Genomic DNA, 18,826 nt, shown 5'->3' with positions numbered 1-18,826 from the left:
ACAGCTAAACCCGTGCGCCAAAACACCCGCGGTGAGCCCCAGTTTTCAGGAGAAACTGTGTTTCTCCCCACGGCTGGAAGAGCAGCTGATTCACTGCAGAGAGAACAAGTATTTTTCACGCCGTGTCTTCTTTTCCTGCAAAACTGCCTTTTTGTTCCTGCACAGATGGAAGTCCTGGGACCGGCCGGTGCATTCAGCTCTTCGAGGACTCTTCGTCTGCCCCCACCCCGGGCTGCCTTGCTTTGCTCCTGAGGAGAGAGAAATATCTAATGCATCGATTACTCCTGTAACTAACCCGCTCCACAGCGTCTCAGTTCTCTTAATGGGCGTTCAGAGCTGATCCTGCCGTGCTGGGAGCTCTGGGGACACTCACAGCCCTGCGACATTGCCTCCACAGGACACGGAGCCCTTTTCACCCTCGGCCGCCCACGAGGAGCCCCACAAAACCAGCTCCCGTTTGGACGAGGTACGTGGGGAAGTGAACAGACCACTTCGGTGTGAGGATGCTCCGTGTTCCCGATGACATCCCACAGGGAAAAGCGGGCAGTTAGGAGCAGCACAGCGGAAAACCGGCCACCCTGCAGGGCTCAAGGAGTGCTGGAGCACAGCTCTGCCTGCCTCTCCTGATCCCAGGCTGGCCACCTGCCCTCAGGTGATGTGCCACATCCCCAGCCACGACCATGGAGGTTGCTGGGACAATTCGTGGGGAAAGCCTGGCCACAGGGAGGTTTTACCCTGTGGGAATTGCCCCAGTTCCAGGGAGGTTTCACCCAGTGGGACCTGCCCTGTGTCCTCAGACACCGCAAGGCGCTGGCATTTGGAGGATGGCACCGGTGGAGCTTTGGTCAGCCTGCAGAGAGGCCGGGTCCACCCTTACGCTATAGAGTGAGATTAAAGGGGGAAAAAGCGAGGGAAAACACTCAGTTTCTTCTCAAATATCAGTGAAACTCGCAAGTAGCAGGATAAAAATAAATAGCAGCAAAATAAATTCTTGTCCTGAGACATAGACGGGTTATTCGGGCAGGGGTGCAGGAGAATGATCCAGATCCCCAAAAGCAAGATCCTCTGGCCAAAATCCATAGGAAAAGGCACGCTGTGGAGCTCCCAGCCCTCACAGGCTGCAGGGCTGGCTGGCAGAGGGATGTGAATGCCTGCAGGCCGTGACTCTGTGGATTTACTCTCTGCAGCAATCCCTGTGACACCAAAGGCAGGGCTCCCCTCCAGGCTCTGCTCCGTGTGGAGCTGCAGGTTTGTGTGGTCCTCCTGTCCCTCTGCCCTGGGGGAGAGCAGAGCCAGCCCTGCAGGAGGAATCCACGCAGCCAGCCTGCGGCTGATGGTTTTATCCTCCTGTTTCCAGATTCCACAGGAATCCAGAGGAGCAGCAAAGCTTTGTGCTGGTGTACAAGAAAGGTGGTGCGGTAGAAATGTGCCTGTGCCACATCTGGTGGCTGGCCTGACACAGGAATAGGTCCTTTGGGGTGGTTTTTTGGGGCACCTGAGGGTGGGTGCTGCCGTGCCAGCCTAACCCCAGTCTGTCTGAATCACCAGAACGAGAGAAAGAAGCTGTTGTTTGTAAAATAGGCCTTAACTGCTGTGCCTGCTTAGTTCAGCATCATCCTGGAGCACAGTTTGGTTCAGATGGGGAATGAATCTTTGGGAGATGCATTTGGAGCCCGGAGCAGACAGGAACAGTTTAAAGAAGAGCTGCCACAGCAAGCTGCAACTTGAGGACATGGTTGATTTTTATCTCCTTTTTTTTTTTCTTTTTTTCCCTTTGAGCTTTCCTGTCTATGAGAGGAAAGGAGAACTTTGAAATCAGGAATAACTGATCACAGCTGAGCATTTGGAAGGGGAGAGGAGCCAAATCGCTTCTTGCAGTATGACAGCAAAGTGCAGCCAGGCAGGCAGAGCCCAGGGCTGGCAAAGATGGGTCTGGGGGCACGAGCCCGGTGGCAGCAGCTCCTGGAGCAGTTTGTACTTATATGTTTATGTATGTTTATGTAAATATTACTATTAGGTGCTCAAATAAGTTTGGTATTTGTCTCGAATGAGCTATTAAACCCCATGTGCAAAAGGACCTGGTCTGAAGTGCTTAGACCATGAAATCACTCCAGGATTAGGTGAGATGACAGCAGAGTCTCTTCTTTTATCAGTTTTATCAGAGCATCTTCTTTTATCCACCCCGGCTGGAGGTGGGAGGTTTTTCGGGCTTGGCCTGGGGGAATTTAAAGCCCCTCTCCCGAAGGGCTGCCCAGGGCAGCGGCTCACAGGTATCCCGGGAAGGTGCAAAGGGATGGATGGAGAGGCTCCCCCGGGACTGCCACAGCAGGAACAGCATCGCCAGGTGTGGGGTCACCCTGGGGCTGGGCTGGGGAGGCCAGGCTGGGGGGGATGGCCCCGGGAACTGATTTGGGGGTTGGGGGGGTCGGTTCTGGGGTGAGCGAGCGGGGCAGGGTTTGGGGTGGTGACTCTTGCGGCTGATTTGGAGGTCAGTTCTGGGGTGGGTGGGTGGGTGGGTGAGCGGGGCAGGGTTGGGTGGGTGACCCTGGGGGCTGATTTTGGGGTCAGCATTGGGGGGGTGGCGCTGGGGCACAGCACTGCGACGGAGCTGGGGGGCTCCGTCCGGGATGGATGAGCGGGACAAGGGCGCACGTATCCAAACCTTGGGTGACGCCCATCCCCGAGAGGCGGCCGGGATTCCCCCCATCCCCCTTCCCCCTTCCCGAATCCCCCGATCCCGATCCCGATCCCGATCCCGGCCTCCCCCCCCGGGTCCTCCCCGTTCCCGGCGGCCCCCGCGCGTCCCCTCGCGCCGCTCCCCGGCCCGTGATGCCCCGCGGCCCCGGCGCAAGATGGCGGCGGAGCGGCAGGCAGGCGGCAGCGGCCGCGGGGCCGGGGCGGAGGAGAACAAGGACCACAGGGAGGGCAAGGACAATAAGGAGAACGAGCGGCCGGCGGGGCCGCAGCCCGGCGGCCTCGGCGACAGTCTGGGCCTGGAGAGCATCCTGCGCAGCGGCGGCGGGGGGACGTGGCAGGCCCGGCCCCGTGGGCGGCGGGGGGGACGTGGCGGCAGCGCGGGGCCCGGGCGGGCAGGGACGGCGGGGACTCCCCTTGCTCCGGCCTCGGGCCCCGTGCAGGGCCACCCCGGAGATGCGGGCGGTGTTGACCTGGGCCTGTGTGAGGGTTTGGATAAAGCGCGTCAGCCTGGCTTTTCCGAGTTATGGAATTATCTGTGCTGCTTCTCCTTCTGAACCGCTGGCGTCAGTCTCCACAGCGGAGTTGTGTGCTGGGCTCTGTGCTTTAGAATAAGAGCAGTATCGTGAGCTGCTCGTGGTGATACTGTAGCTTGAAGTGAGCAGTAATAGGTAAAAAAATCTTTAACAGGCGCGCTGAGGTGGCAGACTGGCTCCTGCAGATTTAGCACTTCTAAAATCTCGGCGTGTAAAGCTCTTGGGGTTTTTGTAGGTGAAACTTCGATGTGAAACCAGTCCAGCTGCGCAGCTGTGATGGGGCTGAGTTTTATCTTCTAGGTCAGAGGAAAACCCGAGGGAAATCAGGTTGCAGTTTTCCACGTGGCACATAGCAGGTGTTGTGCAGTCAGTAACCGTTGAGTAAGATGCAGATATGGCAATTGCCCTGGTAATGTTGGGAATGTTTAAGTCAGTGAAAAAAATTTAAAAATTCATGGGCTATGAATTCAGCAAGTAACTGTGCAGGATAAAAGAGAGTCCTAAGAAAATCTTGGGTAGACAACAGGGATGAGGAGGGCTGTGTTGAGACATTGCATTTCGACTTGGTTGTTCTGCAAATACAGAATAATTCAGTGTAATAACTATTGGTGCAAGTTTTTAATACTTCAGAGACTTTCTTTTAGGTGTAGTCCCAAGAAAACACCTTGATAGACACCTGGCATTTTAAACTTCAAGTGTTTGGTTGTTTCTTTAGGTATAGTAACAGTGGGGCTTTTGTTGGGGTTGTTGTACAGTCTCTGTTGTGGGGTTTTTTTAAAGGCTTCTTGATGCATCTTAAAAGGGAAATTTTAGGATGTGAATATATATATAGCACAGAAATTTCTTGTTTGTGTTGAGATTTTATTTCACAAAATAACCTGCCTTGTAAACGGAATGAAAACATCAGGTCTACTGGAATGTGGCATGATTTTATTTGGTAGGAATAACTGAGGGAATAAAGGAAGTGCAGGAAATCTGCAGATAACATTGAAGGATGCAGAGACTGGATGGCAGTGATGAAGTGGGGGTGTCACGGGGCAGTGCTTTGTGTCACAGGTATTTGTTACTAGAAATGTGCTGAAAAATTGAGAAAATCAGCCCCCTGAGTTATTTCCAAAAGCCCTTTTATGAGGTTCTGTGCTCTGTGGAAGCTGTGCTGGGTAGGCAGCAGTGATTCTGTTCAGGCTGGTTTTATCCTTTTCCTGGGAGAGGGGACGTTTCAGGGCAGGAAAGCTTCTCTCTGCCTGAGTTCTGCCGGTAAAACTGTGTCACAAGCGTGGCTGGGCAGTCATGTGTGTTATCCTGGATGGGTCTGTTGGCACAGCTGCTTATCCCAGAACGAGCTCTGGTGACAGCAGCACTCCCCTGGATGTGTAGGAGGAGGTGCTTGAGGTTTGTCTTGGTCTCTGCTGACAGTCAGGAGCTCTGGAGTGAGCCACGGACTCATGAGGTGCTTTAGAACCATCAGCTCCCTCAGCTCTCTGTTTTTAGGAGGTTTTGGGGTGCCCCCCTGTTCGAATTGCGTTTGTTTAATGGGATCTATGGGGTTCCCTCCTGTTATTTTGGGGTGGAAGGAGGAGCTGGTGCCAGCTGCACTGTGAGTGTGCCTTAACACGAGTCGCAGTCCTGCAGATCGTGAAGGAGTCGCAGCAGCAGCACGGCCTGAGGCATGGGGACTTCCAGAGGTACAGGTGAGTGTTGGGAGCTGCTCCTGGGACTTGGCTTCACTTCATTTAAAGTGTAACCCACCTGTAGCAAGCAGCAAAACCCGTCTGCCAGGTGAATACCCCTGACAGGCTGTTGCACCTGAGGCTATGTGTGCTGATCTCCCTTGGCTGTACTGTGCTATGGCTGTGCAGATTGGCTCTTGCATCTCCACTGCCCACAGGAGCTTGAGTTCACACCTCCCTTATAGTCACTGTACCCTCCAGAACTCGGTGTTCAATAAACACACATAAAGCAGTTAGTAATGAGAGCATCACCCTGATTTTTTCAAGGTCATGCATAACTACACGTCTTCTTACCTTGTTTTCTAGTAATTGCTGCTTTACAGGTAGTTCTAGAGCTACCATATGTCACACATGGAGTTTTAGTTGTTAAAACGTTGCCTGGCACAACCTTCAGCCTTTTTTTTTTCTGTTTGGATAGAGCAGTAAACAGAAGCAAAGTTGTCCTTTGGCCAAACTGACTGTGGTTGCCTTTTCTTTAGGGGTTATTGCTCCCGCAGGCTGAGGCGGCTCCGCAAAACTCTCAACTTCAAGATGGGCAACAGGCACAAGTTCACTGGGAAGAAAGTAACTGAAGAGATTCTCTCAGACAACAGGTACAAGGATTGGATGGAATTGAGAGTTCAGTATGTTACTGAAGAGTTTCTTTCAGTAATTTCTGTTTCAGGTAGAAAACTGTTCTGTGCAATATCATCCAAAATACTTCTTTTCAGAGATGTGTGTTGTTGATATTAATAAGAGTTCAGGCTGTAGTGCAGGTGCAAGAGACACTGCTCAGGTCCAGCTCCAACCAGTGTGATAATCAGTAAATTCCTATGACATTAAAGAGGAGATGCTTATTCAGGTCTGTTGCAAGATAGCCATGGGAGTTCTGGTAATGTAAGTGGTGTAGCCAGCAAGGTTGTGGTTGGAGATGCAATCCCTTCCCTTTGAACAGAAATACTGCATTGCAAGTTTTACTTAAATCTTCTAAATTTGACAGAATGCTCATCTGACAGAATGTGTGGAGAATAGCCAGGGTTTTGGGCTCACTTCCCATCTTTTAGGAACACTTGAAATGTCTCCTTCTCCCACCTTTTCTTGTGGGAAAACAGCACATGATGCTGCATTCACCCGTGTTGTTAAGAACATATTGAACCAGTTTGAAGAGTGGCCTAAAATGATAAATCCCTTGGCTTTGCAGTGTCTATGGTGCTACAGAATGATACCAAATTCTCTTCCTCAGTGGGGTAATGACACTTCTGAGTGAAAAACACAGCAGAAACCAGTCAGGAATAACAAGACTCTCTGTGCTTGGAACGTTTAGAAGTAAAAGCATCTGCCTAACCAAGCTGAACTTCTGCTACCGAACTTCGCAGACGAAATGGCAAAGAGTGGTGGTGATGCAACTCTTGTCTGAGTGTCATTATTCTCCCATGGATCCTGCTGTGCCCTGCAGGTATTTGCTGCTGATCCTGATGGATGCAGAGAGGGCCTGGAGCTATGCCATGCAGCTGAAGCAGGAGGCCAACACGGAGCCCCGCAAGCGCTTCCATTTGCTGTCGCGGCTGCGCAAGGCTGTGAAACATGCTGAGGAGCTGGAGAGGCTCTGTGAGAGCAACAGGGTGGATGCCAAGACAAAGCTGGAAGCTCAGGTAACCACTGATACTTTCAGCTTGTTGTACAGCAAAGGATGAACAAGAAACCTTTGGATTTGGGGTGAAGAAATGATTACTGTCTCTCAATAGGTAATAAAAGTACGAAGAATTGAAGGTGACTTAAGATGGTGCAACACAGCCTAAGAAACTGCTTATCTACTGTTACCTTTTTGTTAAATGTGCTGAAGTAGCCACCTAGAGCACAAGATTTGGGGGTTCACTTCTGGGAAAACAGCAAACAACTGTTGTGACCTCTCTGAACAAGGGGCTGCAGTGCTGTACTCAGTTAATTAAACTGCTGTTGTATAGCATATTGCTGGGAAAAAAGTTTTGTGACATCAGTGGGCCATTGCATAACAAGCCAGAAATATCTTTGCTTTAATTTCTGAACAACCTTGTCTCGTGGAAAGTGTCCCTGTCCATGGCAGGGGGGTTGGAACTAGATAATCTTTAAGCTTCCTTCCAACCCATTCCATTTTGTGATTGTATTTTATGATTCTGTGGTTCCTTAGAAATGTAGCAGTCAGTTAAAGGAGAAAAGGTAGGTAGCTGTAACCTGTCATCCAAATCAAATCAGTTGTCTTCTGTGGGAAGCCCAAATGAAAAGGGCAAAGCTTAGTCACTCACTGCAGGAGTCACAGCAGCCTTCATGCTGAAGGTGGCACTAATTAGGCTGTTGATGGTGGGGAAATGACCTTGCTGTTGCTCTGTGTGCAGGCGTACATGGCTTATCTCACCGGGATGCTTCGCTTCGAGCATCAGGAGTGGAAGGCAGCAATGGAGGCTTTCAACAAATGCAAGTGAGTCCTTTGCTTCACCAGCTTCGTTCAGTAAATAGTGTTGGATCACTTTAGTTATGTACAGCACCTCTGTGAGTTGTTTAGTTAATTGTGCTTAACTGGGAGGTGCTACTGAAGAAATAGCATCCTCCAGAGCAGAGACACAAACTGTTCCCTTAGGATAGCACCTCCCAAGTGACACACACTGCAGTGTTAGCATTTGTCCTTTGCTGTAGGACCATCTATGAAAAGCTGGCCAATGCTTTCACAGAAGAACAAGCTGTGCTCTATAACCAGCGTGTGGAGGAGATCTCGCCCAACATCCGCTACTGTGCCTACAACATTGGTAAGGGAAGGGGGGGCTCATCTGTTCACAGGAAAGCAATATTGATTTAATTAAATCCTGGTCTAAGTGACACCGAGGCTGTAGTATTTGGGGCAAATTCCACACGTGTTCTGGGACAGTTTAGCAATGGAGAGAGGGCCTCATTTCACAACAGCACCTGTGGTTATGTGTGGAAAGACGGATTAACAGTTTGTGGTAGCTTGCCTGTGAAGTCAGAATGAAATTGCAAGTTTGTCCTTGAATAGACAGTATAAACTCTAATGATTAGTTTTTGTATATGAAAGTAATTTTGAAGTCAAATGAAAATGTGATCTCAATTTGTTGATTCTTTCAGGTGACCAATCTGCCATGAATGAGTTGATGCAGATGAGACTGAGGTCTGGTGGCACTGAAGGTCTTCTTGCAGAAAAACTGGAGGTAATTTATTTGCATGCTTTAACTTGAAATACTCATTATCACTGTGCTGAGCATGAATATTGCTGCAGCAAACCATTCAAGAGCTAGAATAGAACAGAAGTGAGTGAGCAAGCCTAGGCTCTGTGGGAAACAACACTTTCCCAAAAAGCCCTTTGATTTCAAAATAGTCAAGTCTAACATGAATTCAGGAGGTTCAGTTTTGCATCCCTGTAAGTTCAGGCTCCTAAGCTCAGTGTGTTCTGTGCAGGCACTGATCACTCAGACTCGGGCCAAGCAGGCAGCCACGATGAGCGAGGTGGAGTGGAGAGGGAGAACTGTCCCAGTGAAGATTGACAAAGTGAGGATCTTCCTGCTGGGGCTGGCTGACAACGAGGCAGCAATCGCTCAGGTAACCCAGCAGCCCTCTCCATCCTGCCCTTCTAACCATCCTCTTTCCTTCTGTGCTAAAAGCTATCTGAGCTAAAAGCTTTTGAGTAATCTTCTTTTTCAAACTTGGGGCTGGAAGGCTAAAGGTAAAAGTGGGAATACTGATTATAACCCAAAGCTGAAGTGTCAGCTGGGGATAGCTCTCACAGGCTGCTGAGTGGGCTAGTCTGGGAGATCTGTTCTGAGTGTTCCTGCTCCTTGGAACATTCTGTGCTGCCTTTCAGCAGCAGGGTCATAACCATTATTATTAGTATATCACTTGGAAATGAAGGTTACATTTTTAAGAGTAACTGGTTTTGAATTACTCTTCTAATTTCTTTAAGCATCTTGCTCAAATGCTCCAACTTCAGAGTAGCCAAAATAAAAAAGATATGTATTGACCATGGTTTTTTCAGCCATTTACCAGGTGTAGCAGGTGCTATGTGATTTATTCCATTCTCTTATTGCCTTATGGAAATCTTCAAAAGCAGGAAGTGGATTAATAAATGTCAGGATGTAAATCAATTTCACATGTAATAGTTCTGAAACACTTCATATAATCATAGAATATCCTGAGTTGGAAAGGACAAGGATCATTGAAGTCCAACTCACTGGAACTTGAAGTGGCACAGGCTGTGCATGTCTTTAGTATTGTAGTCAAGTTTTCCACAGGTATTTTTTTCCTTGGAAATGGTGACCACATGGGGTATCCTGCTTTCCAGTGGCTGCACACACACTCAGAGTTTGAAAAGGCAGTGAAAGGATCTTCAGTAATAACTGTTGCCACTAAAAATGGGATTTTTGCATGCAGCATTAAAAACCTTTTATCACCAGGAGAGTAATGATGATAAATAAAAATATAAATTATAAAGCAAAAGCCCTACAGAGGGGTAAGACCAGAGCAAGGGTTAGTGGTAAGAAGAGTGTGATTAGGATAAACAGGATGTGGCTGAGTTGGAAACCTGAGTGTTACCCACTCTTGCCATACTGTTAGGAATTGGATGTTGCTGAATGGAATTGGTTTCAGGAAGCACATAAGTGTGGCCAGCAGGTGGAAGTACAGCTCGGAGTTCAGTGTTCCCTCGTTTAACTTCCATCCTGGTGGCTGATAGTTGGACTTTTTCAGTTTGATTGCTCTCTAAAGCAGTGGCAGAACAGCTGGAATTTGTTCTCGTCTTGCTTTGCATTCCTGGGAAGCTCTGACTAAACAGAGGAGTTGAGTGGACTGGTGAGAGCTGAGCATGCAGCAGCACTATTTACATTCCCAGAGGGCTAAAATTTGCCCTTTTGGCAGCACTTCTGTAGTTGTGTCAGCTGTGATGGGCAGTCCAGCTTCAGCTGAATGAATTGTGCTTCCTGGGATCTTTGGCACCTTTCTGCTCATCTTCACTGAGCTGAAACCCTGATGTAACAGCAGTGCTCTGCAGGGTTTAATTAGAAGTAAAACCAGTCTGTTTTGTGTAAAAATGGAGTCTCCCAGTGCAATTATCCTATTGCCTTTGGTGCCTTATTGGTAATGGGAGGAACAGAACAGGTAAGCCAAACTGAAACAGGAATCCTGGTTTAAAATTGCTTATGTCAGTCCTTCTGTAGATTTGAAGGCGTGACTTTGAGGGCCCATTGGCTCTCACCAGGTAGAAGTGACAAGGCTGCAGGGCAGCATGACACAGGTGTGCTCCTACCTGCTATTGCCTCAAGGATTCTGTGCTCATCTCTAGATTGCAGCAAAAATGGGTGGTAATAACTGTCAGAGGTGTTACACAGTGGTTTAGACCAAAGAAAAACTGACAGCTGAGCACTCCACACTTCTGGTTTCCATGAACCCTCTAACATGAACCTGTGCAGTTCTGTCAGGACAGTTGAATCACCTGCTGTAGCACTTGTATCTCAGCTCTATGATCTAATATCTCCCAAATCAGAACATGTGTATTTATGCATAGAATCAGCTTAAGGAGTTTTTGCTTGGAAAGGAAAGCCTTTGTTTCATTGCAGGGCCCAGCCCTTGCCCTGTTTGTGCCTGAATGATGATCTGGCCATGTCTGTTTTCATTTTTGTGCTTACAGTGAAATTGCTGTGCTGCTCTGGGTGAGGTTGAGAATGCAGTCAGACTCGTCTCTGGTTATTCTCAGGAGTCAGTCCCACCTTAAAAATTCTCGCAGCAAATCTTAAATTAAAAACAAAAACAGAAAAACCAAACCCAAGAAACTGCCTTCATCACAGGATACCTGAGGCTTTGTGAGGGAGTAAAAATAACATTCCTGATGGGGTTTGTAAATGTAGGAAGTGCAGAGGCAGAGAGCATAGAGCTGTACAGAAGATAAACAAGTGAGCATGTTTTTAGACAGTTCTTTATTCATTTGGACAATTGCAAATTTATTGCAGCAAAGCTCATCTTACACTGTCACATGACATGGGAGTGGTAGAACATGGTGCTGGTGCTCTTGAATCCTCCTTCAATCCCTGAGGTTGAGGTTTGCTTCTGAGTAGTTTTTTCTTACTGAATCAGTGAGAGTCTTGCAATCCCCACCTGGTTTCCTTCTCAGCATCTGAATAAAGGCTGAGTTTGAGTTTGGGAGCTTGTTTAATTGGGTACACGATATGCCAGTAAATTAGGCAGAGATCAGGCTTCAACTTGTTTTTGAAACGTTGTTTTCAAGTTCTGGTTTTGGGGCAGAAGGCCAAAAGCTGCTTCACTTTTTTTTAACAAAACTTACGGCGACAGCAGAAAAGCACTCGGTCACTCCTGCTGCTAAAATATAGGGTTACTGTAAAAAATGCTTCAAACAAGCAAGTTATTTCCACTGTGAGCATTGCTAGAGTGGGAGTGGAGGGAAGATAATCATCTGCATGTTCTTACCACATGGGAAAAATTAAATCAGCATAACAAGAGCTGTCTGCATTGGTAGTTTGCCAGTTCAGGACTGCTCAGCTCTTCTCTTGCTGGGCCTTTCCCACAGTGCAGTCCAGCCTCAGCTCAGGGAGCAGTGCAGGTGCCATCCAGGAAGGGAAGGGAGTTGCTGGGAAGGAAGGTGGCTGGTGCAGGAATGAGGCCATGGGCTGTGTCTGCTAGGCCTTCACTGCTGCTAAATTCTCAGCACTGACCCCATTCCCCACCATTTCTGGCAGATTTCCCCCAAGAATGCATTGCAGGCAGGCACACATCGGAGTCCTAACTACCCATGGACCGTAAAGACATAATTTGGGAGAAACTTTTGTTTAATTTCCTCAGTTAATTCATGCATCATACAAAAATTTCTGATTTCTAATCTGTCTTGAATCTCCTTTGCTCTTAGGCAGAAAATGAGGAGACAAAGGAACGTTTGTTTGAGTCTTTACTCAGTGAGTGCAGAGATGCCATTCAGGCTGTTCGGGAAGAATTGAAACCAGACCAGGTAAGCAGCAAACATCAGTTTCTACTTCCAGTGACAGGGTGTTTCCTTGGAGCTGATTTAGTGTTAAACTTGCTGGGATCTCTTTAATAAAGAGCTGCAAAATTTGAATTTATTCTCTTCAGAACTGGAGTGGAAGAATAGCAGTGGAGAAGCCTTCCCTCTCTTGCCTAGAAGTCTGTTACAGTTTCCATGGTTTACCCAAACCTTGAGTTCTTCTGTGTTTTTTGTCCCTTGGCTGCCAGTTTTAAGTAAATCATGCAGTGTTTTGTCTCCATTGCCCACAGAAGCAGCGAGAACACTCTCTGGAAAATGATTCTGGGAAGGTGTCCAACATCCAGTACTTACACAGGTAATAGGCAAACATTGCTGCCAGTGCTAGTGTGAAGAAACCGTGTTCTTATGTCAAGATTTTATTTTTGTTTGGTTTGTTTTATGGGGTTTTTGTTCTGGGCCTCTGGGATCCCAAAGGATGACTGTACAGATAAGGATCTGATTGGGGCAGCTCTGTCAACATTTGACTCGAAGACTCTCACGTCGACCAGTTCAGAACGCAGAGTAACGTCCGAATAGCTCTGACGGTGCTGATGGGATTTTCTCTTTTCTCTCCTCTCCTCTCCTCTCCTCTCCTCTCCTCTCCTCTCCTCTCCTCTCCTCTCCTCGCAGTTATTTGACCTACATCAAGCTGTCCACAGCCATCAAGCGCAATGAGAGCATGGCCAAGTCCCTGCAGAAGGCCCTGCTGCAGCAGCAGCGCTCCGACGAGGACGGCAAGCGCTCGCCACGGCCGCAGGACCTCATCCGCCTCTACGACATCATCCTGCAGGTAGTGCTGGAAAAACACTTCAGCTCTCCAGTCTAACCAGGCAACTTGGCTCCAAAAGGTTATTGTAGAAATACAGCAGTGCAAGTGAATGCCATGAAGTCTGAAGGGCAGCTGAGTACCTTCAAGTACCTCAAAGATGTTCAACATCTGCATGAAACACAAAAAAACCCTCTTGAATGGGTGTCCTTTGTTGTGCACTCTAAAACAGTTTTAAAATAGTCTTTCTTACTCTTACACAGCATGCTTAGAGCTGCCTTCGTTTCTGCTGGCCAGGGAAAGTAGCAGCTAAAACTACTTGTTCTTCATAAGCAGGTTCTCAGTTTCTCCCTTAATTTTGCAGTTAACTGAGGGAGCCACGTGAATGGGAGAGGGAAATGCCTTATGAAAGAATTAGTTCATGGGAAATCTAAGGAGTCTTTGTTCTAATTCCTGTTTGTGTCAGGAAGTCTGTCCTGAGGGCAACTTGCACAAGTTTCAATGAGAGTCCGTCACAAGGTTAGAAAACTGATAATTAGAAAACTGGAAACTATTTCCCTGGGAGTGTGCTGTTGACTTGTCAGAAGGGGCAGCTTTCTCTTAGACCAGCAGATTCCAGAGGAAGGCAATGCCTGCACTTGTTACTCTGACTCTCTTTTGCACAGAACCTTGTGGAACTGACACAGCTTCCTGGCCTAGAAGAGGACAAGAACTTCCAAAAAGAGATTGGATTGAAGACACTCGTGTACAAAGCTTACAGGTGACTGAGAAACAGCCAGGTTTTCTTCAGCCCACATGACACCTTCCAAGGTTGTAATTCCAAAGCTCTGTGTGCTGTGCAGGCCTTGATGCAGTTTCCTTTCTCCAGTTTCCTCTATCCTTTTGTTCCTAAAGGGAAACTGCCCACTGCTACTTAAGGATATCTCCTGTTGTCAGCCATTTCAGTTGGCAAAAGGTGTGGATAACAAACACATCAGGAATGAACTCTTGACTGTTGCAGGTGTTTCTTCATTGCCCAGTCCTATGTCCTGGTAAAGAAATGGAGTGAAGCCCTTGTGTTGTACGAGAGGGTGCTGAAATACGCCCGCGAGGTTCAGTCGGGAGCTGGAGCTCACAGGAACAGCTTGAAGGTACGAACCCAGTCCTGAAGCTGAAGTTTATGAAGCAGCTCTGTCCCACAATTTATTGTTAATTAGGTGCCAGGCCATTACAATTCAAGACTGATCTTTAAGTAGGGAGAAGGGTGATGTTCATTACAGCAGAGACTTTCTAGGGACATGGGAACACTTCACCAGGCTGCTCGATTGGAGGAGGGACAGACTTGCACCAGCTCCAAAGCAGTTTATCGCTTTTTCTTACCTGTGCATTTTCTCTTTTACAACTTCTGTAATGCCTGAAGCACAGTGCTGTAGCTTTTCCCCTTCTGGGAAAGCTTATCAACACTAGGAGTTAATTTCTTAGTTCTTACTTCATCTGGTTTTACCTTTGCTCTGACTCTTAGACTGGCACACTTCAGGCTCTCAAATTATTTTCTTTAATGCTCTAGGAGCTGCCTGATGTTCAGGATCTCATCACTCAAGTCAATGCAGAGAAATACTCCTTGCAAGCAGCAGCTATTTTAGGTGAGTAACACAGCTATAGTAGAACTCTGCTCTAACGTATCTCAACTAAAACCCCTGAAGCTCTTTCATTCCTTTTATTTAATTTCTGAAGTTCCAAATGTTTTTCCACTTCACTCTGACTCATGCAGGCTCTGGAAAACTATTTTTCCCCTAGTTCTAGGTGCCTGTAGTTGTGTGTAGTGCAGGTAGGCAGGCAGCGACTGGACATTGGCATCTTGCTCTCTGTCCTTCCTGGGGATGTGCACCCGTTTTGGGAACCTGCACAGAAGCATTTCAGTTTTTTGCTGCTAACACTTTGGCCTTACTCATCCCAGTTTTGCCTGGCTGGGTGAACTACTGAGAAGAGGGGGAGCAGTGATGTTCTCTCTGTCAGTGCCAGCCTGGTCAGCAGAACTTTTGGGGATGGATGAACTTTGCGATTTCTCATGCTGCTGTTTTTGCTGTGTCTGCTGCTGGAAATCCAGGACAAGGAGTGTGTTGCCTCCTTTCTTGCCTTGATGTTGCTTTAACAGACCCCCCTGGGGTGTTCTCATCATCTTCTGCTGTGTGCTTCACTGAGTCTGTGCTGCTTTCCAGAGCTTCTCTTGACAGTGTGAAGGAGAAGCTCCACCACTGCAGGGCTGTATTGACCATAGATGAGTGTGTGTGGTCCTTACTCTAGAAATCAAGTTGATTCTGCTGAAAATACTGTCTTGTGCATCCCAGAGAGCAAGGATCATGGCTAAGCCTGGAGCACAGCTGCTTCCTGAGACAATCTTACTCTACACCAAGGTCAAGCCTGTTATTCTTACCCCCTTTTGTTCAATTTTGCAGATGCAAATGATCCTCATGAGACTGAGTCTCCATCTCAGGTCAAGGATGGCAAGGTAAGAGCCAAGAGCTCAGGCAAATTCCAGCTGTGCTCTTAATGAACATCACCTTTATCCTGTTACCTGAGTGTCTCTCACAGCTTAAGAAATGTCACATTGGTCAGGATTTGGTCATGACTGGTGTATTTAAGAGATGTTATTAGGCTTGGTGCTGAGGGTACCTGACACAGTGGGGTAGGAGCTTGGAGGCTGCTTGCAGCTTCCAGTGTGGCAGTTTTCTTTATTTGGCTTTCTCTCTGCACATGTGGGAGGGTTTTCCAGAGGTCCTGCAGCTGTGCTTTGACAGGGGGTTAAATCATTTTCAGGGTCCCCAGAGGCCTCCCAAGGGAACTTGAGCTTCTCTTGTCTCAGTTGCTGTTCAGTCCTCTTTGCTTGTTTGACCCTTGTGATGTGACTGGAGTTTAATTCGTGTCCCTGCCTCGGTCTCTTGCAGCCACTCTCAGAACGGTTTGAGACTTTCTGCCTGGATCCTTCCCTGGTCAGCAAGCAAGTCAGTCTCGTGCACTTCCCACCAGGATTCCAGCCCATTCCATGCAAACCCTTGTTCTTTGACCTGGCCCTTAACCATGTTGCTTTCCCACCTCTGGAGGACAAGGTGGAGCAGAAGGCCAAGAGTGGCCTCACAGGATATATAAAGGGCATTTTTGGATTCAAAAGTTAACCAGGACCCCCAGAGGAACAGAGGTTTTATTCTGTATTGAAGGAAAAGCTCCAAGAGGTTCTAGGACACAAATATCTGCACCTGAAACCAACAGAGGGAAGTTTCACCATCTTCTCCCCTGTGTCCTGTGTTTATGTCTATGCACATTCTCTCCCAGTGTATTAAAAGACAAACAATTACTCAGAAACAAACATACACTATAAATAGCTGAAAATAACCTGGAGCACAGAGAAATTCCTTTCTGCTTGGAGAAGTTTTGTGATCAGTGGCCTGTTCAGGGCTGGTACACATCTACTTACCCTGGACCAGGGTATAGATACAATTTGATTCCTCTCTCTGCCCCATTATTTGACACTATAATTTGGTATTTTTGATCTAGAAATTGGGGTGTAATTGGGAAACACAGGCAGAAGTAGATGCAGAACTAAACCAGCAAGGTGAGGCTCCCACACAAAGGCTGTGGAACAGTAGCCAAGGGGGCAACTTCTCCTTTCCTTTAAATTCCCAGAAGTCTCTATATTTTTTAAGAATGTAACATTGAGAAATGACAAAAGAGAGCCTCTTTCCTTATCAATAAGGATGGCAAATGTCAGATGTTGATGGTTACTCCTGCTGTGGTGGTGAATTTGTTCTCTGGGCCAAAAGCACCCTTCTTTATTCATACACACACTTCGTTAAATACCTAAATACAGTATAGAACCTAGTCCTAAAAGGATTTTCCTGGGAAAATAGCTTCATGGGTGGCTTTAGAAATAGCTGCTTGCTCTTCTTGGGAAGTTGGGTCTTTTGGTGTTCGTTTTGTCTCTGATCTAAACCTTGCCTGAAAACAAGATGATCTTTTTCTGGAGTTCATCTGTTGTTTTGTTTCTTGTCCCTGGTCAGTTCAGCTACACCTGAAAAGAGGGATAAGGAGCAGGAGACCAGTAGGTTTGTGAGTGATAATTCATCTCTGTCATGCCAGACAGCTTTTTTTATAAAGCACCCAGGTGCCATGGGGATGGGCACTTTGAAAGTGCAGATAATTTCATAATTGTGATCAACAGGAAAAAATCCCACAGCACATGGGCAGAACTGTTCCTAAATAAAGCATTTGGAAGTTTCCACCAGCACTGTGTGGGTTTTCACTCAGCCTGTAGCTGGCAGGTGAAGCAACAGTTTGTTCTGGTTGTCTGGACTTGGTGTTTTCTCTCTTTTAGGCATTGGAGTTAAGGTTGGAAACAGAAGGACTGTTATTAATGACTGGAGTTTTGTTGTAATGGGAATTTTCCTTGCAAGGTGCATGTCAGATGAATGGGGGGGAATTAACAATTCCCATTATTTTATTATGAATGTTCACTTTGTTCCAAGTTGACCTGATTTGTGAGTCCTCAAAGTACAGAAGGACGCTGTACTTAGAGAGGACTCTGTGCTCAGAAAGAGGTGGGAGGAGGAACTTCTTGTTAGTGTTTAATTTTTGCAACATGGAAACAATGGAATTTCTGGTGTTGTAGCCAATTCCCTTTGCCTCTGGATTCCAGGGGCATTTTACAGGGGAAAGGGAAGTGTCCAGGTGAAAGAAACGTGGAAGACTTTATTCATCAGATGGCAATTTCTAGAAAATTTGGTCTTGACTGGCAGATTTCTCTTCCCCATAAAGCCAATTTCCTTTTAGACAAGGAACGGCCCACAATGACCAGGCTCACATGGTGCCTGTGTCCAGCTGAGCTGCTCTTCTCAGCTTTTGGATCAAATCACTGAAGTGTTTTCCTTTGGTTTGCACCAAACTCTGCTTTCCTTCCACAGACCTGTGTGGTGCCTGGATTGATTCCAGGGAAACTCCTACTGTGGCCACTTTCTAGTTACAGTTACAAAAACCTAAGAGTAATTGGCCTCTTTCTGCCAAACATCTTTTGACAGATAACTGGTGAGTTGAACGCAGATAAGAAATTTGAAAACAATAAAGTTTTATTCCTGACCTCTGAGGCGTGTAGTTTGTATTAGGAACACTGAGCACTCTTTGCCTCCCAAGCACTCAGAAGATCGAGGTCACACCATCACCTGGGGCTACTGAACTCCTGGGGAATGGCCACTTAGTGCTGGAGGAGGATCTTGTCCCCCAAGGCTCAGATAACACCACTCCGGGGGTGATTCGGCTTGTTTGTTTTGGTGTAATGTTAGTGGGAAGTGAATGGAGTGGGGTTTGTGAGCAGTGGTGAGGCTTAAATCATGGAAGGTGCTGATGAGGCTCAGGAAAAGAAACCTAAAAATGTGAAAAAGGAAAAAAAAAGTTGAAGTCACCTGTATGCTGCAGACCAGAGCAGACTGACAGAGAATACTGAGGCTTTTAGCCCTGCAGTGGAGCCTGGGCTGGCACAGGTGAGGCTCAGGCAGCTGCCGGGGGACGGGGCAGGCAGGTGAAGTGTCTGATGTGCCAAACAAACCAATTCCCCTGGGCCTGCCCGGGTGTTGGCCCTGGAACAGCCGGGGCAAGGTGCAGAGCACTGGCTTGTGGGGCTTGGAAACTTCCTTATTGCACTGCTCTTTCATCACTGTTCCTCTAAAGTGCTTGCTCTCTTTCCATGAATTAATTGGCAAGGAGGCCACGTGATTGCCCTTAAAACAGGAAACTCCGGCAGAATGGTCAAGAGGATTGCTTTTAATCACCTTTTCCTAGGGAGTATCTCTGGGATTAGCACTGGAATTTTAATTACAGGCTGAGCTAGCCGTGCCTGGTACCATTGCATCTGTTAAACTAGGAATGAGATGTTCATCATGGCCCTCACTCCACCACCAGTGATAGGCCTGTGTCTGAGCAATGTTTATTTATGGCCGTGCACTCCGAGGGGTCTGGGGACAGTGGATGCTTCTGGAGGGGCTCGTGGGGGACAGAAGTGAGGAGCATGAGGCAAACTGGGCAGTGAATGAACTGAAAGGTGGCATGTGGGACTGTAACAGTCTGGCCT

The 18,826-nt window shown here is 47.5% G+C and overlaps 1 protein-coding gene across 1 annotated transcript; it reads left to right on the top strand.

Annotated features, from left to right (window-relative positions):
* The first annotated feature begins 2,848 nt into the window (after positions 1-2,848).
* On the top strand, positions 2,849-17,838 carry SRP68 (signal recognition particle 68). Its single transcript, XM_032129106.1, has 16 exons — positions 2,849-3,000; positions 4,855-4,921; positions 5,440-5,553; positions 6,396-6,591; positions 7,312-7,394; positions 7,610-7,719; positions 8,054-8,136; positions 8,384-8,524; positions 11,835-11,933; positions 12,218-12,282; positions 12,597-12,756; positions 13,398-13,492; positions 13,733-13,862; positions 14,279-14,354; positions 15,168-15,220; positions 15,657-17,838. The coding sequence occupies exons 1-16, from the start codon at positions 2,853-2,855 to the stop codon at positions 15,882-15,884; spliced, it is 1,848 nt and encodes a 615-aa protein (XP_031984997.1). The 5' UTR covers positions 2,849-2,852; the 3' UTR covers positions 15,885-17,838.
* The last annotated feature ends 988 nt before the right edge of the window (positions 17,839-18,826 follow it).

This window comes from Corvus moneduloides, chromosome 19 (assembly GCF_009650955.1).
Source record: "Corvus moneduloides isolate bCorMon1 chromosome 19, bCorMon1.pri, whole genome shotgun sequence".
Lineage (NCBI taxonomy): Eukaryota > Metazoa > Chordata > Aves > Passeriformes > Corvidae > Corvus > Corvus moneduloides.
The sequence above is the reverse complement of the archived record's forward strand: the minus strand, read 5'-3'. Positions and strand labels throughout refer to the sequence as shown.

Coding starts and splice junctions, on each gene's coding strand:
- SRP68 (XM_032129106.1), top strand. CDS start 2,853: ATGGCGGCGGAGCGGCAGGCAGGCGGCAGCGGCCGCGGGGCCGGGGCG. Junction 8,525..11,834: donor ACGAGGCAGCAATCGCTCAG/GTAACCCAGCAG, acceptor CTTTGCTCTTAG/GCAGAAAATGAGGAGACAAA. Junction 14,355..15,167: donor GCAAGCAGCAGCTATTTTAG/GTGAGTAACACA, acceptor TCAATTTTGCAG/ATGCAAATGATCCTCATGAG.